The sequence below is a fragment of the Phocoena sinus genome, chromosome 16, assembly GCF_008692025.1.
Source record: "Phocoena sinus isolate mPhoSin1 chromosome 16, mPhoSin1.pri, whole genome shotgun sequence".
NCBI classification, from domain to species: domain Eukaryota; kingdom Metazoa; phylum Chordata; class Mammalia; order Artiodactyla; family Phocoenidae; genus Phocoena; species Phocoena sinus.
Window position 1 is genome coordinate 47,922,719 of NC_045778.1, and position 27,435 is coordinate 47,950,153.

The 27,435-nt window shown below is 43.6% G+C and overlaps 1 protein-coding gene across 8 annotated transcripts; it reads right to left on the reverse strand.

Annotated features, from left to right (window-relative positions):
- Nucleotides 1–219: 219 nt before the first annotated feature.
- Nucleotides 220–17,696, reverse strand: ACTA2 (actin alpha 2, smooth muscle). 8 transcript variants are annotated; one of them, XM_032608745.1, is made up of 10 exons: nt 17,409–17,445; nt 14,101–14,182; nt 13,101–13,255; nt 11,566–11,694; nt 8,739–8,849; nt 6,654–6,738; nt 6,120–6,281; nt 4,246–4,437; nt 2,898–3,079; nt 225–513 (listed from the first exon to the last, which is right to left on the reverse strand). In XM_032608745.1, the coding sequence occupies exons 3-10, from the start codon at nt 13,227–13,229 to the stop codon at nt 370–372; spliced, it is 1,134 nt and encodes a 377-aa protein (XP_032464636.1). In that variant the 5' UTR covers nt 13,230–13,255; nt 14,101–14,182; nt 17,409–17,445; the 3' UTR covers nt 225–369. The 8 variants fall into 8 exon arrangements, with proteins under 8 accessions (XP_032464632.1, XP_032464636.1, XP_032464633.1 ...); XM_032608741.1 differs by lacking the exon at nt 14,101–14,182 and having other exon boundaries at nt 220–513; nt 17,409–17,696; XM_032608742.1 differs by having other exon boundaries at nt 14,101–17,446.
- Between the last annotated feature and the right edge of the window lie 9,739 nt (nt 17,697–27,435).

Here is a 27,435-nt window from a genome sequence, read left to right on the forward strand (position 1 = left end):
GATACATTTTAACCCATGTTTGTGTTTATCTCCTGTGTGTTTTCAAATTCTTCCCACTTACGGCATTGGTTGGCACTTCCCGTGTTAATGTGGTTCTACCCTTTCCTGGGAAACTTACACATCCTGGTTGTCAGGTCCTCGGCCATACCACTAGAGGGAGCCACTCTGTAATGGGTGAGGTCAGCCTAAGAGAAATAACGTGATCAAGAGGCCAAGGCGAAAGGTTACAGGTAACATATTTCAGATTTATTAAAAAACACATAGGTAACAAGTCAGAGCTTTGGCTAGGAATGATTTGGAAAAGAATTGAAGGCATTATTCCACAAAACATTCACAGTGTGTGCTACAGACAGAGAGCAGGGAAGTGTTCTAGAAGCATTTGCGGTGGACGATGGAGGGCCCGGCCTCGTCGTACTCCTGTTTGCTGATCCACATCTGCTGGAAGGTGGACAGAGAGGCCAGGATGGAGCCGCCAATCCAGACAGAGTATTTGCGCTCGGGAGGGGCAATGATCTGTTGGTCAGGATGAGGAAGAAGGGCCATTAATGCACTAGAACGGGGCCTGGGCGTTCCAGCATGGTCCGAATTTGGTGACCCCTGCTGAAGCTTCATGGGCAACAGGGACAGTCTTGGCTGTTAGATGCTGAACCCGAACCTGAACCCTAACCCATGGGGTGTGAATAAGTTGTGGATTTAAATATTCTTCAATGAGCACATTTGGTTTCCCAGCTTCCTTTTACACGATCTATTCCAAAGCATCTATGACACCCCTGCTGCATTCAGTCTACTATTGGGCAAACTGAAAGTTGGCCCCAAATCCTGCACGGCCTCCACTTAAGCCCTGACAATGTCCCCGACTTTCATAAGCTGTTCTTCAGCAGTCAGCACGACACATATGCTCTGTGGACACAAACACCAGCAACTTCGAGGAGAAGTTTTGATTGTGCCAGAACTTACCACACAGGAACTTACTATAGACCTGATTAAGTACACTGAGATGCACTGTTTAACACAGAGGGACCCAAGCGTCCCCCACTGGGATGAACATTCCCCTGGGATAGGTCTGGGTTAGGCTGCATTGGCTGGCCCTACCCACTGCATAGGCCTGACATGTAAGAACATGTTGACGTTTCTTAAATCAGTGAATGATTTAGGCTCAGAGAGCAGTGAATCAGGCCGAGGGTATGTCTCCCTACAGCAACTCTAAAAATAGCTATAGTTGAGTAATTCCAAGTTCCACATCAGACTTGGATACTTGGGTAGAAATGAATATGGACACTTGGGCCAACAGATAAGGTATTTCTGAAACGGTGGTGAAAGGGTTTAATTTCCGTTTATCCCTTGAGCTCTGGTTGAACATTTATTTTTAATACAAGTACGTGATATTTACCGAGCACTTACCATGTGCCGAGCACATGTACTATCTCATTTAATCCTCATAACCACTTTGAAGAGTAAGTACTGAATTACTCCCATATTCCAAATGAGGACACAGAGGCTGAGAGAGGTTTAAGTAATTGACCTTGATCACACCGGTTGGTACATATCAGACCCAGTATGCAAACCCGGACCTCTCCCAGGTATGTTTTTGTTTTGTTTTAGAAATAACTTTTCATTTTCGTATAATTTTGGTCTTACAGAAAAGTGGGAAAGACAGTACAGAGAGTTCCTATAGACCACCCCCCACCCCCATGCAGTGTCAGTTTCCCCTAATGTCACCATCTTACTGTACCAGGTTTTTAATGGTTTGCTCTCATCACACTGGAGCTCACAGTTCTACATTCATTTCTATTCAACACTCCAAGTTTGAAGAACTAGAAACTACCCATCTCTAGCTGGGTGTCCGTCATATACCCCCAACCTAGGTTGTCTTTGTCAGCAACCCTAGTAGCTGGTTTCATGTCCCTCCCTCCGGGGTGGGAAGATGAGGTGGTAAGTGCCAATCGGAGGGGCATCCGAGAATCACAAATCCTCAGAAAACAGTCTCTCTCCTCTTCACCCGCAGAATTCCGAGCCTCTAAGGTGGAGTGAGAGCATGCTTCCGTCTAGCCCTCCCTGTTATGTCAGCTGCAGACCCTTTCAAAAAAGGAGTGCAAATCACAGAGAACTTGTCTGAACACCTCTCGTGTGTGTGAACTGCCCCCAGGGGGCCCCTCCTCCTGCACCCTGGGACGTGGATCAGAAGGCCCCAGCCTGGCCTCCTGATTTCAGAGTGATAACAGCCTTTGAGAAGTCACCAGCCACGTGTAAGTTTGCCTCCAAAGAATGAGGGCCTTTTAATCTGAGTTTCTTTGACTGTGACTCAAAACTCACACAGTGTAGGGGTTCTGATGGCTCAACGACTGAGCTTGGTCATCCTGGGGTCATGCTGCACTTTTGAGCACTTGTATCAAAGGGTATGTCACACAGAGAGATGAAGATAAAATTCTAATTCCTGGCCACTGAGATGGAGTCACATTTAGTACTGGAGGAAGAGTATACACTAGTGAATCTACAGGGTTTACACCCCTTCAGAAATAAGTCTGGCTCATCTGTAATATTTGTAATGCTCTATACATGACATGCACTAGCTTTGTGATGAGGAAAAACAACAAAATGTGTATTTTAGTGAGATATGGACACATGGGGGGCTCTACTGACCTTCACTGCAGCTGCTGAAAGTAGCTGATTGACAAGGATAAGTACAGATTAAATTTTGTACAAGATCATTCAACTTCTTTATGAACTGAACTGACCTATATCGTTTAAAGTATGGGACTTGTGGACTTTTAACCACTGCTTAGCTCTAAAACCCGTGAGTGCATGTGACCAAGATGTAGCCTCTGAAGAGTCCTTCACCTCTTGGCTGTAGGGCTGGCATTGCCAGCAGCATACATGGGTCCGTCACTGAACTGTACCTTGATCTTCATGGTGCTGGGCGCCAGGGCCGTGATCTCCTTCTGCATGCGGTCGGCAATGCCGGGGTACATGGTGGTGCCCCCGGACAGGACGTTGTTAGCATAGAGGTCCTTCCTGATGTCGATATCGCATTTCATGATGCTGTTGTAGGTGGTTTCATGGATGCCAGCAGACTCCATCCCTGGAAAAGAGACACAGGCCATAGTCCTTGGGTGGTGAATAAAGCCCAGGTTGACGTGGAAGACGATGCAATCAACTGGATGATCTTACACTGGACCGAAGCTAGGCAGGCATGATGCTCTGGGAACCAGCCATCTCAGGACCAAAAGGTCCTCGAATGCCCCATGTCCTCCTACCTCTTGTCTAGGGAGGAAGCCCTGCCTCAGCATCTCTGGGAGGGTGGGGGGCTACAACATCATATCCCTAATTTTTAATAGACTCATTACTATGAATGATTCAAATAACAATCAAAGTCTTCAGATTGCCAGCAGAAGCTTCCATGCTGAGCCAATGTTGCAGCCGTTGCTCAGAACTTTCCCCAAGTCTCTCTTTGGCTGCTGCCTTGTTTTTACTCCTCAAAGCTTTATGATGCTGAATCATCCAAAAAGAAAAAAAGCTTCATTTTATTCGGACAAAGACTCGCTTTTCTTCAATCTTTGCAGTTTCGTGATGTAGTACTAATAATGCTTAGTGATTAATGACAGCCAATATCTAATAAGCATTGAATGCTCATTTCGGCCAAGTCCTGGGCTAAGTGCCCCCCCCCACAGCTCGTGTAATCCTCACAGCCACCCTATGAAATAGGTACTATGACAATCCTCATTTTACAGAGGAGGACCCTGAGATTTCAGGGCCCAAGGTCATGAACACAGAATTAAGACTCAAACCCAGGCTCACCCCTCCCAGAGCCTGCCCTCTGTAAACAACTATGCTAACCCGTCTCCCAAGGTCAGGGCTAACGTAGGATTGGGCATTTCCATTTTTCTCTCCGCCTATTATTCCCAAACTCAGCATTCAACCTATCCTTCCCATCCATCCATCCAGCGGCTCCACTGTGTCCTAAGCACAGAAAGTATCTGATTCTTTCACTGTAAACCACACACCAAGAATGCTTTGGGCTTGGCTACAACATAGACTATGTTTTCTTAAAAAGAAAACTCCTTTTCTGGTCTCCTTAACTCTTAAAAATGTGACATTCTTTCCTTTGCCCTGGTTTAGAAATGCACTTGGTTTTGTGGCCCCTGTCACATGTCCCTACACGCAGAAGGGTGCTGGGGGCTGAGGGTCGGCTGGGTGCAGAAGGAGAGGGTGGTCTCCCCAGAAGCAGGGGCAGGGTGTGCTGCCTACCGATGAACGAGGGCTGGAACAGGGTCTCTGGGCAGCGGAACCGCTCGTTACCGATGGTGATCACCTGCCCGTCAGGCAGCTCGTAGCTCTTCTCGAGGGAAGAGGAGGACGCAGCAGTGGCCATCTCGTTTTCAAAGTCCAGGGCTACATAGCACAGTTTCTCCTTGATGTCCCGGACAATCTCACGCTCAGCTGTCAGCGAGATACAAACATGGTTTGCACAGGCGGTAAAAATCCACCTGCCCGGGCTTCCCCGGTGGCGCAGTGGTTGAGAGTCCGCCGGCCGATGCAGGGGACGCGGGTTCATGCCCCGGTCTGGGAAGATCCCACATGCCGCGGAGCGGCTGGGCCCGTGAGCCATGGCCGCTGAGCCTGCGCATCCGGAGCCTGTGCTCCGCAACGGGAGAGGCCACAATAGTGAGAGGCCCGCGTACCGCAAAAAAAGAAAGAAAAAAAAAAAAATCCACCTGCCCTGCTGCAGGCTCTCCTACAATACAGGCTCCATCCACAGTGATAAGTTCGATATTACATTCTGCACCCCCAAATCCATCAGGGCAATTAAATTATAAGTCCACTACGGAACCGCTTCTGTTCCCAGCGGAGTGCCTCACACAAAAGGTTCTTAGTGAATATTGTCTGGAAAGTTCAGGACAGGATGAAAATGAGCTGGCTAGAAACAGGCAAAGAGCAGGAAATCCTTAATACGTTAACTTTTTTGCACGATTAACTAATGAATCTCCATTATAATGCTTTATAACAGTTTGTTATATTGGATTTTCAGTTGACCAGGAGGACGCGTGCCGAAGCCCCCCCTTAGAGGCCCCTACAGTTTCAAAAAGCTCCAGAGACCCGTGTCGTCTGGGCCAGGTAGATTCTAGCTCAAACCCTTGGAAAATTCATCACCTTCCAGAAAGAGGCAGGCCCTGGCTCAGGACAAGTCCCAATTGAGAAGGCCCCAGTGGTGCATGGAAGAAGTGGGCAGGCAGACCGCTTTCAGACTCCTGTCCTCTGAATTTCTAAGCTATTGGTTCCATCTGGGTCCCTGGGAACCTTTTGGAAGCATCTTGGAATTCTTCATAGGGAGTAGAGGAGGAACAGAATTCACTCAACTGCCTACTGCAAAAGGAGATTTTAACATCTTCAGGTCTCAAACTTGGAGTCTAGAATAAGCCTCAGGGATGTCCAGAAACCTAAACGTTTGGACAAGACCAAACTGGCCAAGGGAGGGCGGGCGGCCAGGGTCAAGGGCACTGAGGACGTCCTGACATCTCTAGTACAGTCTGCCTCTGGGCAGCGGAACACCAGATTATAGCCTGAAGACAAATGTGTCGCTGCCTGCGGGTTGATATTAATAGTCACTAACAAATGCTGCATGCTGCCTCAGGGCCAGGAATTCGACGTGCATGGTCTCATTTACTACTCACAACATCCTTGTGAGAAAGGGTCTATGATTACTCCCATTTTACAGATGAAGAGGCTATGGCTTAGTGAACTTGGACATCTAGTCCAAGGTCACACAGCTAGTGAGTGGCAGAATTGGGACCCAAGTCCTACTGAGAAGTCTCCAAAGACTGCCCATCACCACGCCATACCAACTTCAGTCTCTATGTGTGAATGGAAGGGACTAAAAAATGTTCAAATAGCGCAACTCTGACTAGCTCATAATACCAGATGGTTATAACTGTTCTTCTTGAAGAAATAGTGTAATCGTTCAGCGATTTCACGTATCAAAATATGCACTGCTTTGCCCTGGGCATTAGAATCAGGCCTTGATACCTGCAAGGCTGCCTCCCATTGTTTCCTTGGATAATCACCAAGTCCGGGAAGAACACCCCGCCCTTACACCCCTTCCCTTTATCTCCCGCAAGCCTCACCTGTGGTCACGAAGGAATAGCCTCGCTCGGTCAGGATCTTCATGAGGTAGTCGGTGAGATCTCGGCCAGCCAGGTCCAGACGCATGATGGCGTGGGGCAGGGCATAGCCCTCATAGATGGGCACATTGTGGGTAACACCATCTCCAGAGTCCAGCACAATGCCTGGGGGACAGTTGTACACAATAAAAGTCACCAGGGCAGCTGGTATGTGATCACTTACTGGTCTAGTAGAAGGGGAATTTCTAAGCCTCTTATTTGAAAGGAAGGAAGGCATTTGATAGAAGAAGTGGGGCAAGGCTGGATAAAGAAAAAAAAAGAAAGAACAGGAAGAGGGAAACAATAGGAGAAGTCCTCCTGGAAATACAAGTTAAAGGGCATAATTTTAAAGGTGAGAAGAAGACCTCTGAGGGCTGGAATTAACCCTGTCAATTTGAACTAAACCCCAATCCATCACAACCCGCATGTTTATGAACCATTAAATCCTGTAACTGATGGTGTATTCAACTGAGGCTCTCACCCCTCCCAACCACTTACCAGTTGTACGTCCAGAGGCGTAGAGGGACAGCACCGCCTGAATAGCCACATACATGGCTGGGACATTGAAAGTCTCAAACATGATCTGCAAAGCAATTCAAAGAGCTGAGTTAGTGATGCTGCCAGTCTTACCAAGAATGCACAAGACAGCATCTTGTTGAGGAATGCAGAGGGCCCACGTGGTTCTGGGTAGAGGAAACTAAGGTAAAGGAGGGCCAGGGCAGCCTTGGTTACTAGTCAAGGAGAAATGAAGGTGTAAATGAAGAAACCATTATACCAGAGGCCTGATGGCATGGAGAGGGGGATACATGACCAGTCAGGTATAAGGAGGGTCTAGCTTCTGGCCCTGGCCCTGAGTTGAACATGACCTGGGAGAATTCACCAAACTAACAGCTGAATAACATGGGCTTCATTCCAGGTCTCTTGATTACAAATGGAGGAGGAGTTTGGATGAGAAGGGTTCTAAGGGTCCTCCAGTGTGAACAGCCCAGGACTTAATACAGTTATCAAAGCCAAAAGAAACAAAAGACAGCATCTATACTTCTCTGGTGTATGAAAGAGCCCCCCCTTTTTTTTTTGGCCGCGCGGCTTGCAGATCTTAGTTCCCTGACCAGGGATTGAACCCAGGCCCTCTGCAGTGAAAACTCAAGAGTCCTAACCACTGGACCGCCAGGGAATTCCCGAAAAAGGCCTTTTAAACCTGAAGCTCAGACTGGTTGAATTAGCCCTGTTCTGTGGTCTGAGGTTCGTTTAATCTGTTCCATTTTTTTATGTAGTTGCAGCCCTAGAATCTGAGGCCACTCTGGCTGCAGTGAAGGAGCCCTGATTCCTGGAAGAAAAGAACCGCCTGCTGGTAACAGAGAACCAAGTATGAAAGTCAATGTGGCAGCTCATGCAGTCTAGGGACACGATTAGAACCAGAGTCCCTCCGGGTCAAGCATTAGAAATCTGTGCCCACGGAGATGCCCACAGACCACCATTTCTCCATCTGCAAAACCCTCCCTGGTCTATTCACCAGAGTGAATATCCAGCATCATTTGCTAGACGGCCATAATTCCCAACTATATTTTTCACCATTCACAGGAAAAATAGCCCCCATAAGAAACAACATCTCTTGCTACATGAGCACTTCCCAGGCACACAGACGTTCCCCTGTAGAGAACAGCTGCTAGTGTGTTGGTGTAGCGCCTAGAACTCTTCCGAGAGAAAGACCCTGCAGTATTTACATTTATTATTCTCCGAGGTCAAAAGATCACGGACCAAATCCAAGCTCTGCCACTTCTAGCTGTGTGACCTTGGGACAATCACCTAATGTACTTGAGCCTCGATTTCTTCATTTATATGATCAGCATACGAATAGCTCCTGCTTTACGTTGTTAAGATTTAAAGAGACAATGCATATAAAATGCTTAGCCCAGTGCCTGACCATAGCAAGCATGAAATTGACACGAGGTGTATTTATTTAGCAGCTCATCCAACCTGGAAATCTTGTCTGGCTGGTGGAATGGATGGTCTCCTGATCCAAAACTTTTGAGCTTCAGACAAGTGACAATAATGACAACTATTTGTTGAAGGTTATCATACCAGGTACCATGAAACACATTTAGCATTTACCTCATTCATCTTCACACCAATCCTTTGAAAAATAATAGTACTAATATTATTCCCAACATATGGACAAGGAAACTGAGGCTCTGAGAAATTAAGTGGATTCTTTAAAGTCACATAACTGATTAAGTGACAGATCGAGTTTTCAAACCGGGATCTGTTGGACTCCAGAACCAAAATTCCCCATTTTATGTTATCCTGCACTTTGAAATGACTTGTCCTTAGAAGGTTTTAACCTAAACATGTCACCTTTTCAGTTAAATCTTGGAAATTTCCTGTTGCTCTTGGAACCAAGGGGCTGTTCCTGCAGTAAGGATGTCAGTGCCACCAGGATGCTCCTGGCCTTTGGAATTCTGGAAAGTTATCAGCCTGTGAGTGGACTGTTTGGTGGGCCTTCTCGCTGCTGTCCTGCACAACCCCTTTAACACAGGACTTTCCCCAGACACCAAAGTGCTGGGCCCTGGAGTGCATATTTACCTGGGTCATTTTCTCCCGGTTGGCTTTGGGGTTCAGGGGTGCCTCGGTGAGCAGGGTTGGATGCTCTTCAGGGGCAACACGAAGCTCATTGTAGAAAGAGTGGTGCCAGATCTAGCAGGGGGACCGAGGAAAAGCACAATGATGTGACGCTGTAGGGGCACTGCAGTCCTCAAAAAGTGATCAGAATGGGCTAATGAAACCAGGTTCAAATAAAATGCTATAAGTACTCATTATGCGTCCACAGTTTTACAGATGCAGAGACTGAAACTCAAGGACTGTAAATAACTTACTGAGGATGCACAGCTAGTAGGTGAATGAACAAAAACGCAAACCCAGGACTATGAGGCAGGATGGAGTAGTGGTTAAGGGTACAGGCTCTGGCATCAAACCTGGGTTCAAATCCTGGCTTAACCACTTCTTGGTTATGTGAGCTTAGGCAAATTTTAACCCTTCTCAGCCACAATCTCTCCATGGGTAATATAAAAATAATTTGTGGGCTTCCCTGGTGGCGCAGTGGTTGAGAGTCCGCCTGCCGATGCAGGGGACACGGGTTCGTGCCCCGGTCCAGGAAGATCCCACATGCCGCGGAGCGGCTGGGCCCGTGAGCCATGGCCGCTGAGCCTGCGCATCCGGAGCCTGTGCTCCTCAACGGGAGAGGCCACAACAGTGAGAGGCCCGCATACCGCAAAAAAAAAAAAAAAATTTGTATGTCTTTGTGAGACTTAAGTCAGGGAACCCTAGAGTTGCTATTTAGCCCAGAGTAAATGTTACTATTATTCAACTATATCTTCTTTACCCCCTATTTCCACTTTAGTTAATATTCATGGGCAAATGAGTTAGAGTAGCAAGTAAAAGTACAAATGAATGAATATATGAAAGGATGAATGAAGCTGACCTAATTGCCTAATTGCCACTTTTAATATTTGAGGGAAAATTTCCTCCCCTCCATTCCCCTCTTTGTTCCCCAGGGCTGAGAGAAGCCTGCCTTGGTCAGCACACTCTGGACTTTTCGTTCATGGGCAGACATTTGGCCTTCAAGTGTTTCCAAAAAAAGCCAGTGTCTATTTCTAGCATGTCCGTGCGATGTACTTTGGACATACTTGTGTTTGCTTCATGGTTGAGCATCCTCCTTATTTTTGTTTATTTTTATTTTTGAGCTGTTTCTTTTTTTAATTTAATTTTATATTGGAGTATAGTTGATTCACAATGTTGTGTTAGTTTCAGGTGTACAGCAGAGTGATTCAGTTATACATATACGTATATCCATACTTTTTCAGATTCTTTTCCCATATAGGTTATTACAGAGTATTAAGTAGAGTTCCCTGTGAGCATCCTCTTTAATCCCTGGATGCCATAAAGAACAAACCATTGTGAAAAAGTTTCAGTTAACTAGTTATTTTTAAAAGCCTGAAAATTCTCCACTAGCACCAGAAATATTAAATTCATTCAGAATTAAAACAAAATAAAACAAGAACTGCTAGTGAAAGCTCATACATTAATAAAAGCTAGATCGACTTTAAAGAGTCTTTATCTTATTGCAGTTACTTTGGTTTTGAATTTGTTGTCTCTAGAAAGGAAATGAGACTCCTGAAAGTTCTATCCCTTTGATGGAGTAAAAGCCGCACAGTGTTCAAGAAATCAAAAAAAAAAAAAAGTGAAGAAAAGAAATTCTACCTATCGTATTATATACTATGGATACTCTGAAGCGTCATTTAAAAACCAACCAATCCCTCTCTCTTTCTCTCTCTCTCTCTCTCTCTCAGACCCTTTGAATTTAAATTTTAAAAATTATGGAATGCTTTATTTGTTCCAAGGATCTTTCTCCAGGTGCATCCCTCTGAGACGCTGCCGGCTCCATGGAGAATCTCTTAAGAGTATTTTCCTACTATTAATATCTTCCTCACAGTGAAAACTGCAGTCTTAACCAAATCCAGAATCTTAGACTCAGTAAACCTAATGAAACACAATTTTTGTAGAGAAGCAGAAGTTTCAGCATTATTACTGATAAATCCTAGCAACATTATTTTCTTTTACACTAGTGGGAGAGAGAGAGAGAGAGAGAGAGTGTGTGTATGGAGCTGACAGATATATAAAAGTCCAGATGTTCTGGTTCTAATATATTTGCTGCATTTTAAAAATTTAAGTCACTTTCTCATTATTTCTTCTGCTTTTTCTCTGATCACTTGTGTTTCCAAAATGTCTAATAACAAACATCAAAATCCTAGGATTTAACTCTTCTCCTCATTAGCTCTTCTATATGGGTCTGGGAGATAAAGACTTCATTTAAGGCAACACAGGGAGATACTTTTAAAAATATTTATTTAAAAATTTTTGTCATGTGCTTGGGCTTCAATATGTTGAGGAACATTCGGGAATGTATGAATGTATAGCTTTCTATAGTGGAAACTAAAAAAATATATATATATTTTAAATGTTCAGGGTGAGTTAATGAAAACCTTTCAAGAATGGGTGCGTGAAGGCAACCCTTTGTTCTCCTGGCTGCTACTCATGTAATGCTTGTCCTCGGAGGGCAAGCCAGTGGACTGAGCAAGTCTATTAATACCTACCATTGTCTAAGGGCTACTGTTCTCGTCTGCAGAGCTAGCTCACTCTAATTGGTTTATAAACCCTGTTAGGCAAAGGATTTGCTTTTTTTTTTTTATTTAAAGAAACAGTTCAGGATTTTTTTTTTCCAGTTAGTAATAATCTAGAAGGAACATCAACAAGTAAAAGTACAATTGGGCAAAGTGAGCCAGTTCTTTTCCCCAGCAGTGGCAAGATGTTTGGAAACAGGAGCCCCAGGAATTATGCATGAATCTCCCGGTACCTTTTCCATGTCGTCCCAGTTGGTGATGATGCCGTGTTCTATCGGGTACTTCAGGGTCAGGATTCCTCTTTTGCTTTGTGCTTCATCACCCACGTAGCTGTCTTTTTGTCCCATTCCCACCATCACCCCCTAAAAAAGGTTCAACACATCACGAGCCAGCCTCTCTCAGAACTTGTGAACCGATTACAGTCCAAACACAAAGGGTTAAATCATTGCGATAGAAAGTTCCTTCGGGTACCAACAATGATATGCTGAATCCTACTGTCACTAAGTTCTTAAGAAACAGCCTTAGTTGATTGGAAACAACTAAGGCTGACTAGTCTGCCTAGTCTGACTAGTCTGACTAGTTCTCTCAAATAGCAGAGAACCCTGGGGGTAAGGCAACTTTGTGTTATTTATCTCTACATCCCTTGATGAGCTCTCTTAGGGCAAAGATTGTATCTGTCTTGTTCTCCACTATGACAAATTGCCTGGCACATATTCGGCACTCAATCATTATTTGTTGAATGGATATGTAAAATTTTACATATTAGTTAAATGGCATTCTGCCCCTTATAAATCCTTTAAACTGTGCTTTTGAAGTTGTCACCTACCCAAGAGTATATCTAACCGTTCTAAGCAAAAACATTATTTCTACAAATGATCACTCCGTGCTTGACTTCTCATAGATAAATTCATACCAATCAACACTGACATCTGCCTAAAGTAGTGGGATGTATTTTTTAATCATTAAGGTGAAGCTTTACAAAAGAGAGAATTCTCATTACTAAAATTTAAAATTGCACTGGAGTGACTTAAAATTGCAAAACAGTCGTGGCTACTATAGTTCCATAAGTAGTGATTTATGCAAAATATCTCCATCCCAGAAGTTCAACAAAGGGACAGAGTTCATTCATGGGGAGAGGCTTCTATTATTTGCTCTTGTGAATCTGTGCCAAATTGAAAGCTTAAATATCAATCAGATAGGCTCAATGTGCAAAATACATTTCTGCTGTGAAGGAGAATTTCTGAGATTTTTACCCTGTGGCTGCCATCAACATTTTGTTTCTACATAATGCTATGTAAAATTACCATGTGGCTGTCCACATGTATTTTGTTGACAACTAACAGATGGAAAATTACATTTGGTAACAGTGCTGATTTTCACCTAACATTAGGTTCTGTGAGAGTGAGTGACCTGGGCTTTTATTTTAGTTTCTTTCCAAAGGGTAGCTATGGAATACATCAGATAACTCATAAGCTCATAAATATTTCTGATGCTGATGACAATGATTACATTTAGACAAAAAGGATTTATGAAAAAGAGCCAGTCTTTGTATCTGATAGACACCCAATAGATAATCTATCAACATTGTGTATTAAATTGGTACTTATTTCTAGACGTCAATCATCAGAGGTACATTTTTAACATGGTTACATAATTCCCGGGCAGAGAGCAACAGACAATCTATGAATACCCATAGCGAGTACCAGAGACACAGAGGGACAAAATTTATAGCCTTGTTTTTCTCTGTTCCAGAGAAAATTTTCCTCACCTGATGTCTGGGACGTCCCACAATGGACGGGAAAACAGCCCTGGGAGCATCGTCCCCAGCAAAGCCAGCTTTACAGAGCCCAGAGCCATTGTCACACACCAGGGCGGTGCTGTCCTCTTCTTCACACATCTTGGCTGGAGCTACGACACAGGGTCCTGCAGGGAACAGGGAGGAAGCCACCCCGCTGTTATCCAACAGTCATGGCACTTAACCTGACCACTCCCACCTTCCAGGCTGGGTTGAGACCCCTCCCGTGCACTCCTAGAGCGCCTTCTGCTGATTCTTATCTAACACAGCATTTATCTCAAAGTACTTTCATTAGACTGAAAACTTTTTGTAACTAAAACTCTGATTTCCACATTCATACAACAGGTCTCTAGCACCGTGGCTGGCACGTCACATGTGCTCACAAGCACTTTAAAGACTAAGTAAGTGAATGAATGAACTACTGCAGAGCACATATGGAATATCAGACCATGAGATCAGATATTCACAGGGACAAGTCCTTTGTTAAAGAAGTATCTGGAATTTGCTGTCTGTATCCAACCATCTTCACATTTTTCTAGGTATGTTATAACTTCTAATTTTTTTCAAAAACGTAGATTTTGAGGAATGGGCAGCATGTGAAAAATTGGAAATATTGAGACATTTAATGTAAAATGTTTAAAAGAAAATGCTCTTTTGGATCCTGAGGACTTTAAATTTTACCCTTGGAAAAACATTAGAACCAATCAAAACTTTCTAAGAAGGTGCTTTAAATTTTAGGGACCACAGTTATTCCATTAATAAAAACCACTGCTACCCTGTAAGTCCAACAAGCCAGGGTGAATCCAAAACTTTACACATCGTGCAGTAGAATGCTTTGTTGCCATTAAAAAAGGTAAATAGAAGGATAAGTTACAGGTATATTCTTATGTGATACTAGGTTAGAGAAATTAACATTGTACGATCCCATTAAAAATGTATTTTTATGCACTAGAAAAAGATTAATCATATTTACCATGATGTTGATGGGGGTTATTTTTGAAGTGGTGGGTTTTCTAGGTGTTTTAAATGATCATCCCATGGTTCTGTAATATTTTCTAAATAAATTGAGCATGTATTCTTTTAGTAAGAAAGCAATATTTCAAATATCCCATTGTTAAGCTTGGATCCTACGGCAAAATTTGGAAGACTGGAGCACAAGTAACAACTTAGAGATCTGGGAAATTGAAGGCTTATTAGAGAATGTTTTCATTTAATGCCCTCGTTTCTCAAATGAGAAAACTCAGGGGAAGTGATTTGCTCAAGGGCACACAGGGCCTTACAGGCAAAGTTGAACCAGAGATCAGGTCCCCTTGGCTACCCTTCAGCTTTCAATCTAGACTCCTTCCATTTTCTAAGCAGAATTAGGTGAAAAATAGTTTTTAAAGAGAAGGACACCCAGAGTTCTCTGCCTGACTTTGAGATGATAGGATTTCAGGTTCAGGAAGAGTCTTCTAAGTTGGTGAACTCATTGCATCCCCAGGCCTAGATATAAAAGGCAACTCTTTTAAGGAAATTTCTGGGACCTAAGAAAAGAAAAAAAAGCTATTGCAGTTTGAGTTGTGCCAGACCATTCCCATGAAACCAATGCTCCGTCTTTCCAAATGCCTAGAACTCCCATGGCAGTGTCTCATGCAACATAACCTTTTGCAAAGAGCATGAACCTCAACTGAAAGAACATATCTTAAAATCCAGGACATGTACTGTTATCGCCAACTGACAAACCAGGGAATCAAGACTCAAGTTGGAATGATTTGTCCAAGATCCCAAAACTGGTAGAGTTAGGACACTAAAAATTACAGCACGTGATGGTTATGGGCTTGGATTCCGGGGTCTCACTCTGGATTTGAGTGTGGCCTTCACCGCTTAGAAGCTATGTGACTTAGTAAGTTATGTAACATCTCTAAATCAGGTTCTTTATCTATGAAACGACAGTAAAATCTGTATGTAGCACATAGAGTTCTTATGGGGATTAGATTTTCTAAAAGGCATTAAAAATAATTTATGGTGGCATATACATTATGAATTCTCAATAAATATTATTTTAAAATTATTAGCATCATTATGTGATGATTGTCATTATCCAGATCTTTTTACTTCCAGTCTTTGCTTCCTCTCCACAACTCCCTCTAGGCCTACCAGAGAAACCTTCAACTTGTGGCTTCTACTTGTAAGAATGGAAAATGAGGTTTATCAATGGCCTACTCTTTCTTTTCCCACCCTTCCCTTCCCTTTCCAGACACTGAATTATGTTTGGCAGTCATGTGATTTGGCTTCCTTCCTAGCAGATTAAGAAGCAAAAAGAGAGATGAGAAATGTAAGAGAGAGAAGGCAGAAAAGCAGTCGGAGTCGGAGGCATGTGTCAGAGGCTGTCAGCACTGGATCAGCAGCCTCTCTGGATGTGCTAAGCAGACTTGCCAAAACAAAAGTAAGGGCTGGAAACAGGATAAAATATTTGGAATTAGGAGGCTCTAAAAATGTGATGGTGTGGTCACTATGAATACACATGTCCTTAGTAACCCTTTCCTGGGGCAGGAAGGGTTTGGGGGAGTGTTAGAATGCACTGCAGAAAAAGTAGACTTAACGCTCAGATCAGCAAGCATGCAGAAAATAAAAAGATCTCAAAATTTGGTAAATGTGTTTTTATTTGGCAAAAAAAGAAAGAAAGAAAATGTCCAGGAAGAATTTTTAAATCTCTAAAAGGAACACTGTCGTTAGAGAAATCTGTGTCCCCAGAAAGGACCCAGCTCAGTGGTTTGCAACTCTTACCTAACCTGATGAGCAGCTGGGTTTGGAGCAAAGCATTTCCTAATTAGGTAAAACACACTCGAATGTCTGCTTTTGGAACAGCACCCGGGTCAGGGGGTTTGCTCTAACCGACTCGAGTGCATCTTGTGCCAAAAATGAGGAGTTAGTGGGAGGGGAACGCTCCAGGTCCCAGCTCGACAGTCTTGAAACACAAACCATATTTAGTCATGAATCACAAAATGGAAGGAAAATCTCAGTGTGAAAACTCCAGTCCGGGCTGAAGCTGCCAACTGTTGATTTACAGCAAAGAGCAGCCTGCGGTGGCAGGGCTGGCTCCCAGGTCCCGCCCGGCTGAGAAATGCAAACCAGACATCGCACAGGCTGAGACGCAAACAGCTGTCAGACGCACACCCGGCTCCCTCTCTCTTTATTCACAAAGATTCAGCGGGGCGCCTGCTGCGCTCTGCTGCAGATGACCAACGAACCGAGACGCATATATCTTTTTTTTTTTAACATCTTTATTGGAGTATAATTGCTTTACAATGGTGTGTTAGTTTCTGCTTTATAACAAAGTGAAGCAGTTATACATCTACATATGTTCCCATATCTCTTCCCTCCTGCGTCTCCCTCCCTCCCACCCTCCCTATCCCACTCCTCTAGGTGGTCACAAAGCACCGAGCTGATCTCCCTGTGCTATGCGGCTGCTTCCCACTAGCTATCTATTTTACATTTGGTAGTGTATATATGTCCATGCCACTCTCTCACTTTGTCCCAGCTTCCCCTTCCCACTCCCCGTGTCCTCAAGTCCATTCTCTAGTAGGTCTGTGTCTTTATTCACGTCTTACCCCTAGGTTCTTCATGACCTTTTTTTTTCTTAGATTCCATATATATATGTGTTAGCATACGGTATTTGTTTTTCTCTTTCTGACTTACTTCACTGAGACGCGTATATCTTGAAGTGTAAGCTCCCAGTTACACTCAAGAGACTTTCCCACAGAAGACACTACCAATGAGAGCCAGAGGAGCCCAGATGCAAATACACAAAGAGCCAATATCAAAGGCTAGGCAACCTTGGTTCAATTATAAAATCCACTTCCAGACACCGTAGCTGCACCAAAAGTACAGTCCAGTGAAAAATCCCCACACCAAATCTGAACCACAAGCAGATACTGGAGTTTCCAGTGCCTAAATATAAATCATCATGTAACTTACTGCAGACGGCTTGACTGCGTCTCTGAAATGCACTGCAAGACCCGGGCAGTTGGTTTAGTATAAACAGATGTTGCAGGTGACACACATAGATTTCATTCCATCTTGCTCTCCCCACCCTTTCCCATACCAGGCTGCGTCTTAGCTTGGATTTTAAGGTTAGATAATTAGAGCTAAAAGCTACAATCGTGTTAGTAGTACAATCTTCATTCAAAACTTTCAGAGTGTGTGAGCCTGGCCAAAATCCCCAGAGATGACATCTGATTATGCTGGGGAATGTCAGAGCCGCTGGAATCTAAGTCACATCCCTGGGCCGGTGCCACTTACCCTGAAAGTGCTCGGCTGGGCTTCTCTCCTCTGGCTGGTGTTCGGGGAAGCTGAACGCCGAAGGGTTATATAGCTCCTTGGTCTGCTCCCCTCCCACTTGCTTCCCAAACAAGGAACAAAGACAGACTTCAGCCCTCCGTTCAGTCTAACACAACCATATAGGGACCTCAGCACAAAACTCTCTAATCTGGGTGGCCGGAGGTCTGGGTCTCTTCCACTGCATTCCACTGCTCTGCTCATGAAAAGGCAGGCAGCTCAGCTGCCTGTGGGAGATAAACACCCCAAGCCTTCAGAACAATTGCTGAAATGCCCAGAGATACTGAGTGAGCCTCATGGGGCAGATGCAGGCACGGTTCGCACATTCCTCAGGAGATGCCAGCCGGCCGTCTTGCTAGCATTTCGGGTCATTTCCTCATGAACCGAGCACAGAAAGAAGCTGCCTCTGAGGAGCAGGGATTTTTAAAAATTCCCCTAAAAACGGGGTCTGCAATGAAGAAAGAGATGCTGCAATGGTCCATAAGTTTAGAGAGGGAGTGAGAACTTTGTGGTCGTCAGTGCTGGGTTTATGAATCAAGTCTGGGGCGGGGTCGGGGGTGATGGAAGTAGGAATTGAAGTGGAGACAGGTTTGAAGGCCCGTGTTTTCACAGAGGCGCTTGGAAGTCAGCACGACCTTGACCATTTTGGTGCCCCGGTTCATTAGCTGTGTCTGCTAATTTGTCCTGAGCGATGTAGCAGCATGATAGGGGCTGTCCTTCGAGCAGAGTCCATGCAGGCACCTGTCACAGAAGCAGTCTGAGAGCAAAGGGTGTGTTTAAGGGAAGCCTCTCTGAGCCTCCTCTTGCCCCGCTGATGCACCTGACAGGTGACAGATAACAGGTGACCCAGGCATTCCTCAGAGGAAGGTAGTGAGTAAACACCAGTCTGACCTTAAGCTCTCATTCCCAGGTGACAACAACTGACTTTAATGGTTTTACATTTGCCTGTTCCTCTTTGCCAAGCCAAGGTTCTAACTAAATTCATGGTAGAAATATTTTTGACAGTTACCATGAGCATTTCTGCTGACATATGAGAAAAATCCCAGGATGAATGTCTCTGTTTTACAGCTGTGGCCAGCCCTTCACTCGTTACTGTGTCTGACCCATTTGATTTATGGCACACACACACACGCACACACACACGCACTTTGGGAAATTGCACCATTGATGATTATGTAATTTTATATGGCTTAAGACTAAATGATAACAGATTGCTCTGTATTTTTCAAGGATTTGTCAACTGTTTCTAGTTTTTGTCAACCAGAAAACACAATTGTGTGAATGTTCAAACTTGAAAACTAGGCAATATAACATAAAGTCGGGCATTTGGAATTAATCTAGTGGTTTTTATCACAGGGAACACGTGAAGCAAAAATTCCATATTTTCTTCATTGGGAGGGCAATTTGAGCAGAGGTAGGATCCTGCCTCCTCCCACTTCTGTCTCAAGCAGTGTCTGTGTAGTCCCTGACAGTTTATGTAGTGAATGCTTCTTTAAATACCGAAAATAAGAGTTTTGATGTTCACCTTCCTGATTCTTATGTCATTTTCTCCCTTGATTCCACCAGTGTGCATTCACAGCCCTGACAGCAATCAGACTGTGATGACACGAACAGACATACAAGATGACGATTCAGGTTGTTTTTCTCACAAGTTTTTTTTCCTTTTTCCTTCCTTCCTTCCTTCCTTATTATTATTTTTTTTTTTTCCGGTATGCGGGCCTCTCAGTGTTGTGGCCTCTCCCGTTGCGGAGCACAGGCTCCAGACGCGCAGGCTCAGCGGCAATGGCTCACGGGCCCAGCCGCTCCGCGGCATGTGGGATCTTCCCGGACCAGGGCACGAACCCGTGTCCCCTGCATCGGCAGGCGGACTCTCAACCACTGCGCCACCAAGGAAGCCCCTTTCCTTCTTTTTTAAAATTTATGACACTAACCATGGAGGACCTCTAACTGAAAATAAATTTCTGAACCAGTGATTAAATGGTCTCATTGTCTGGGTTTGAGATTTATACTTTCATACCCCATTCAAGTCTCCTCAGTGAAAGAAAGCAGTGCTGGATGAGTATGTGTGTGTGTACAGAGACATCTCCAGTCAAGTGGCCAGATATCTTCTGGAGCTCTCAGCCATGTATCCAAGAAGTTATGGAGCAATTAGAAAAACAGTAGTGTCTGATGACTTGGTTGCCATTCAGGAAAACTATAAAATAAATTCCAGGCTATAAGCACATTCAAGAATCATGCCCAGACGTGTGGTTCTACAAACAGCACCCACCATCTTGGTAGCATTATCCAATGATGATTTATTGTAAATTCCTAGAGATCTGGGACAATTTTAATCCTCAGTCCAGAGCTGAGTAAGCAGTGAGTGCTCACTAATTGCCTAATGATTTCTTGATTAATCTTCATCCCCAGTACCATGTGGATTTCACTTGGCCGTGTCAGTATTGGCAAACAGCCGCATAATATGGATGTCTGGCAAGGAATATGATTTTCTGCAAATTTTCTGCTGCAGTTGAAAATTTGGGCTGTAGAAATTGTTTTCTCTAGACTGATCACACTCATTAACTATTTTGTTCAGCTCATAGAATTCATTTTGCCTGAGGAGACTCAGTGAGAGCAAGGCATCCTTTCTGTTTCTAATTCTCAGAATTCTCCAGGTTCTGGAATTGTCAGAATCAAAGGCTGAGTTCTCCTAAGACAGCCTCAGCAGACAAACTCACCCAGCCCATGCTGGCACAATGGCCATTCCAGCCGCATCTGCAGGGATTTGCTGAACTCCGTTCTGTTATTTGCTTGAGCAAATCAGAAGTTTTTTTACTGCAAATTTGATTTGACGCCTCCTATGGGAAGGTAAATGCAGGTATTTGGGGGATATGCTAATACTCAGTAGATGGTGTTTATTTTCGCAGTGCTCTTATTTATTTCAAAATCTGAGAAGTTTGAAGGAATGTGCCATAAGAGAAGACACTTGGCACACTAAATGTGAGAGAAACAACCTGCAGCATAAGGAGGAAATGCAGTGAAAATCAGCCTTCGGTCCTTGTCTTTGTACAAAGGCAAAAAATTTTAGAGCAATACACAAGGGATTCTGATTCAGAGTTCAAGTTCTAGAGCTACCACTAGCTCTGTGTCCTGTCTCTCTCTCTCTCCCTTTTTAAAAATCTTTTTATTATATATTGGAGTATAGTTGATTTACAATGTTGTGTCAGTTTCAGGTGTACAGCAAAGTGATTCAGTTATACATATACATGTATCTATTCTTTTTCAAATTCTTTTCCTAGTTAGGTTGTTACAGAATACTAGGCAGAGTTCCCTGTGCTATACAGTAGATCCTTGTTGGCTATCCATTTTAAATACAGCAGTGTGTACATGTCAATCTCAAACTCCCTAACTATCCCTCCCCCGCCACCAGCTTTCCCCCCTGGTAACCATAATGTGTCCTCGCTCTGACTCTTAGATTTCTTATATGAAAATAGGGTTAATAATCATATCTTATCACAAGGTGGTAGTGGGATGTGAAGAGTTAATAAATGAGAAGTGCCTGGAATACTGCCTCAACCGTGGAGAACACTATGGAATTATTAGCTATTATTATCATCCAGTGTTCTATGAGCGAAAGTTAGATCTAGAGGTGAGACAGTTTCTCAGACAAAAAAAGAGCACAGACTTAAACTTTTAACCAAAAGAATGTGACACTCTGTGTTAGTTTCCTTTTGCTGCTTTACCAAATTACAACAAACCTGCTACAAACAGCAAAATTTATTATATTACAGTTCTTGAGGTCAGAAGTCTAAAATAGGTTTCACTGGTTTAAAATCAAGATAGTTATCTTTCTTCTGGAAGCTCTGGGGGAGAATGTGTTTTCTTGTCGTTTCTATTCTAGGGGCCGCTGCATTTCTTGGCTCATGGCCCCTTCCCCTATCTTCAAAGCCAGCTTTGTAGCATCTTCAAATCTCTCTTTCTGACTCTGACCATCCTGCCTCCCTCTTAGAAGGACCTTTGTGATTACATTGGGCCCTGCTGGATAATCCAGGGTAATCTTCATATTTTAAGATGATTAACTTAATCACATCTGCAAATTCACAGGTTTGGGGGATTAGGATATGGACGTGTTGGGGAGGCCATTATTCTGTATATCATATCTGTCTATTCAGTCACACACAAATATATTTCCTGTTGCACATCAATACATTTGTAACAGTTTCTCAGATAAAAAGAAAATTTCCACCAATGGCGTTGACATTAGATATACTGACTAACATCGAATAGACGTTTAGAGATAATGCACAAGTCCTGTGTTAGGAAAGGGATCAGAAAACCCTAAAGCTGTCTGTCCACAATGCCATAAAGGCCAACTAGGAAAGTGGAATAAACTTGTGCACTCCTTAAAGCTTTTCAGAGTGTCTAGACTATGTAATGTATTTCAAGATGTATTCCAGTGCTTTACTATATTTTATTTTATTTGTAAAAGAAGAAAATGCATTCTGGCTTGCAGAATAACACCCTGTTAGATTTTGGAGGCAGAACAGCTTTTAATATTCTCGGTGTCACCAAAAGATAACTTGGGAAATTAGGGTTAATCATGAAGGATCGAGAGCTCCACAAGCTGAGTTGAATTCCTGGATCAGAAGGACACTAATATCCCTCTGTTAAAAGCACTTATGTTTTGCCTGTACCTTCCACCTAATCTACCCCCACTCAGAAGTAGTATGCTCCAACATTGCCCCAATAATCCTGAACAATGGACTTTTCCACTAACAAATCAGACTAGCTCACAGCTTAGGATCTCTGCTCTTGCTGTTCCTCTGCCTGGAACAGTTTTTCCCCATTTACCACTCTAACTCCTCCCACACATCCAGTTCTTCTTCTACACGACCTCCTCAACTCAGCTAGGTGTCACTAAGCCCCAGTAAGCCTTCCCTACCCCCTCCATCTTCCATTTTGTTTAAGTGCCCCTCCTCTGTTTGCCCATACCATACCATGTTCACCTTTCCTCTGGGACCCACAGCATTGCTCTTCTATAGTGCACCTAAATTCCAGGCTAGAGGGCAAAGACTAAACGCATTTGAGGGCAAAGACTGAATTGATTTCATCTTTGTATTCCTAGAGTCTAAAACATGCAGTAAATGTTTCTTGTTTTTGTTTTTCTGTTTTGTTTTGCGGTACGCAGGCCTCTCACTGTTGTGGCCTCTCCCGTTGCGGAGCACAGGCTCCGGACGCGCAGGCTCAGCGGCCATGACTCACAGGCCCAGCCGCTCTGCGGCATGTGGGATCTTCCCGGACCGGGGCACGAACCCATGTTCCCTGCATCGGCAGGCGGACTCTCAACCACTGTGCCACCAGGGGAGCCCATGAAATCTATTTTTGATAGGACCTCCAATGATGCTTATCCAAACCGAAATTTGGGAATCACTGGGCCGAAGGGCAGAATCACCTGATGTCCTGGGGTTCCTTCCAACTTGACGACTCTCTGATTGTCTGAGCGTGGATGACATGGTGGACGGTTGGATTTGCTGGACTTCTGTGGAGACTGACTGATAGTCACTTATTTAGTCTAGAAACCGAGTCTTGGATCCTCTAGACACAAAACAGTGGATAAACATAGAATTGTTGATATTACCAGCGTGGAGTGTTTTGGAATTGGAACCCAGCGTGCTGCAGGAGAAAAGAGCCATACCAAGGAGAATATATACAGCGCTTTGGACGGGAGTGCTAGACACTGCTGAGGAGTCAGCTAAAGAAGAGAAAGTATCAGCTACGTCAACCAGAGGAATGGTGTCATGGGGGCCCAGGATCCTGGGATATATAAGGCTGTGGGAAGAGGGTCACATGGCACACGAGCAATACAGGGCACCTCAGAGCTACAACAGCATTAACAACAACAATGACCAACATTTATTAAGCTACTGGCATGTATCAGGCTTCAGCTGTACTACTAATATATCCATTCTTTAAATTAGGAAACTGCAGCTGAGTTTAACCCACGGTCACACCATTACTGAGTGATGGATTTAGGATTCAAATACAAGTGTGTATGACTTTAGACCTGAGGTTAAAGCAAAGGATTAGGTAAGCTGTATTCTTAGAGGAAGGAGTCATTCCCAAAGTTATCTGAAGGACGTAGTACACACACAACAGGTGAGAAGCAGCCATGCTCCTACTTGGGAAGTACCTCTATGAAAGTCGCTGACTTCAGAAAAACTATACAGGGAAGGCAAGCTGAAGATGAAACCGATAGCAAGAGTTTGGGCACACGAACTGTTGAGAGAGTTTATGGTGTGAAAGGTAATTCAGAGACTCATTTGTCCTTAACAGAAGCCTTGAACTAGTAACAAACTGCTACACCAAGGGGAAAGTCTTTTATTATTGCTGTTTATAAACCAGAGAAAGTCTGCAACCTGGATCCCAGTTTGGCTTTAGCAAACTGCAGTTAGAGACTCAACCTGTTGGTTTCTCAAGGCATTGATCGGCAAAGCGTTACATGTTAATTATCAAGGAAATGGCCGGTGAGAATCCTCGTGATGGTGAGGACTGTGAGTGACCCAGAAGCCTGGCCACAGACAGGAATGGCTCTGAGTACCCAAGAAGGCTTAGTCAAAAGAAGGGATCCTGGGGAGACGTGAGGTTTGCCTAACGGCCTGAAGTGATATCAGGGAGGAGAGTGGGTGTCTACATGTTTCTTGAGAAAATATAACTAGCAACTATGGGTCACATCTACGAGAAAACAGATTTCATTCCCCCTTACCTAGAAACTTAGGTTGAAATTTCTAACAACCCAATAACACGGAGGACAAATTGCCTTATGGGGTAGAGAACACCCTGTCCATTGAATTAATTAATTGGAAGCCAGATGGTTTCAGGGCTATTGTAGAATGGATTCCTGTACTATCTGGGAAATTTGAAGAGATTTTTAAGTACCCATTTACTGTTTGGCTCTCCAGTCTTTCGCTGCAGTATGAGTGACACCATACTAAGTTTCTTGGATGAACGATACTGCCCACCTCAGTTCCTTAAAAAATGAGAAAGATCAATAATAATATCTCCTGTTACAAATATGCAACATGCAGCTCTTATAGTGGCTGATTTACACACTTCAGAAGAAAACTTAGTGCAGGCAAGCCGGGAGTAGCCACCGTGCAAAAGAAAGACCTCTGATATGGGAATTCCACAGTTCTGAATCTGCCACCAAGAAGCTACTGTGACTGGGGACAAGGTCTCTGCATCGCCAAATCTCAAGAACTTATTTCTGAAATGAAAGTTTGAGCTCTTTTGCCTCTCCGTTTTCTTCTAGTTCTGACATTCTCTTCCATATCCTCTTTGCCTTTATCTTTAGACAGTGTTTGCTAAATCTCAGTGAGAAAGTACTAGGCGTTACCAGTCCCTAAAAATCACAAGCTTTGAGACTAGGCTTTGCTGGTGATGCTCCAGAAGGTATGAACAACAGAATTAACAACAGAACAACTTCTGCATTGATTGACCTCTCTACTTCCTCATTTTTTTAGGTGTGCACAATCTTATATATGACATTTTTGCCATGTGTCGGTCATCTATGTCCCAAAATCTACAGCAAGTTTTGCAAATCTAAATGCCTAGAGAGGCAAAAATGACTGAAAAAGTCAAGTGATAACTTTGATGAACAGGGAACCCAGGTATCCTGTAAAGGGGTCCTCCCCCGTTCAACTCTCATCTGTTGTTGATATGCTAGTTCAGAGTTGCTTGGTTTTCCACTTTTTAAGAGAAGGCAAATTGCAATTTTTATGGACAATCCCCTGATTTTTAAATGATGGCAATTAATTCACATTAAGAAAACATTTAAGGAGGCTAAGTCCTTTCTGGGGGACTTCAGTTTGTAAACTGAGGTACAAAATAATAACAACCAGTCCAATCACAATTCCAGTGCTCCCTGGGACTCCATCCTACAGTATTTCAATAGATTATTAATTTTAAAAGGGGAGGAGCAGAAGTGTGGATTGCTATCAAGGGTTTGTTTAAAACAATACTTTACATGATACACAGAAGAGCAGGCAAAAGGGCAACAAATCCAGTGAAGGAGGTGGTCTCAATTAGGAATATTTCATATATACGTATAGTATCTATATATCTTGTACCAATAGGCCTCTTTCCTTCTATGTTGCTGTAAGAATTCTACTATCAGGAGAGCGAGAACATTCAAAGGAGGCTTCCTTCCACGCCTCCCATTTGCTGCCCCCTTGCAATTTCCACTTCAAGCTTTACAAACATTTTTAATGTCCTGCGTTTCCCCTTTCCTTCAAATTTAGACCGTTCTGCCTCAGAGCCCTCATGCATACAATTTCCAGAGCCTGAGATACCTTCCTACTTCTTATTCTGCTAAATCAGGTTCCTGCCTTATTTCAAAAACCTGCTCAAATAAATCTTCTTAGATTAATTTTGCCACGTGGAGAATGTTCTATCACTCCAGTGATTTCCTCATTACATTTCCTTGTTATAAGCCTCTACATTTTCTCATGTGTGCCCTGCGCCCACCATTAGGTTGCCAACTTTTACAGGCAGCCTGTGTGTTCGTTATTCCCTGAGGGCACAGAGCCCTTCCACACAGAGTGGGAACTCAGGAATGCAGAGTGGGAACTCAGGAATGCAGTTTCCTATTTCTCCCAAACCTTAAAAGAGCTGCAACGACCATCTCAGACATTGAAAATAACATTGTTATTTTCAGAAAGTTTTCCTAATGTATTTTAAGAAAAGAACAGATAAGATGCATACGATAAGGAAGTGCTCTGGCTCTAGGCTTTCTTTAGCACATTTCAGGGTTATTACAACATTCTAGCATTGCCCTTCTCTTAAACAGTGTGGCTGTCTAGTATCGAAGCCTTAGGAGGTCAGGCACACTAGCTGTATCAGTATACACCCGCTGCTGAAAACCAATGCCCAGAACAGAGCCCTCGGCCAAGCAGGCTGGACCACACAGTTTGGGAGGTCAGGTTGCTCAGCAAACCAGCCAAGGGTGGCCATTAGGCTTCTCTTTGCACTTCTGCTGCAAGGGGCGGATTTTCCCAGGATTTCTAAGCAGAGGAACTTTTTACTAAAGGAACAACAGACTCATTGGAGGAGTCTCTATTTTATGATACACCACTGGTTTGGGTTGACTTTCTGCTAACCGATTACTGATCACCATTATAACTGGTCTCTGGGACAGCCTTACAAAAAGTAAGGCTTAAATGTAGTTAACCAATGCATTTCCCAACCCAGTCCTTGAGAATAGTGAGTTAGAGCAGAGTTTCTTAAAGCGTGGCCTAAGTTTATAAAACCTTAGCCATTGGAATTACTCATTAGTTTCTCAAAATGAACATTCCTGGGGTTCACCTGAAACAGATTCTTCGGGGTGGGGCTTGAAGATGTGCATTTAAACAAGAGCAACCCAGAAGCACTGGAGCAGAGTGTAGGGAGATAATGTGACATAGAACTATCAAAAGCATAGGAAAATTGTGTAGGTCGGTTCATTATTATCATTATCATCTCTAGTTAGATTACAGGTCCCAGGCACATGTCTCCAGAGAGCAGACACAGGGACAGGGGAAGGCAACTAGGCAAGACCCGAAGGCTTTGCTCTATTTTAGGCTCTGTCACTAAGTGTCTGTGTGGCTTTGAACAGTTCACTAACCCCTGTGGCCTTGGTTTTGGCATCCATAACTATAAGTGTGTGGGCCTATATATTTTAATGTCCTTTTTACTTCCACTTATCTCTGATTGAAATATTAAATCTGAAAATATACAGTATAAACTGGCCTGATGGCATCTATGAGGTAATAGGCTAAAAAGGTTGACAGTTTTCACAGAAGGAAAGTGTGACCCAGATACAGTGGCTGAAATTCTGCCCCAAGACCTGGTACCTTATTATCCACTGGCTGTGTATGACTTGTACCCCAGTCTCCTCATTTGCAAAATGACAACGATACTGGCTCAACCACTGCACCGGGTTCCTGAGCTGGTAGAATTTACAGAAAGACATAAACTA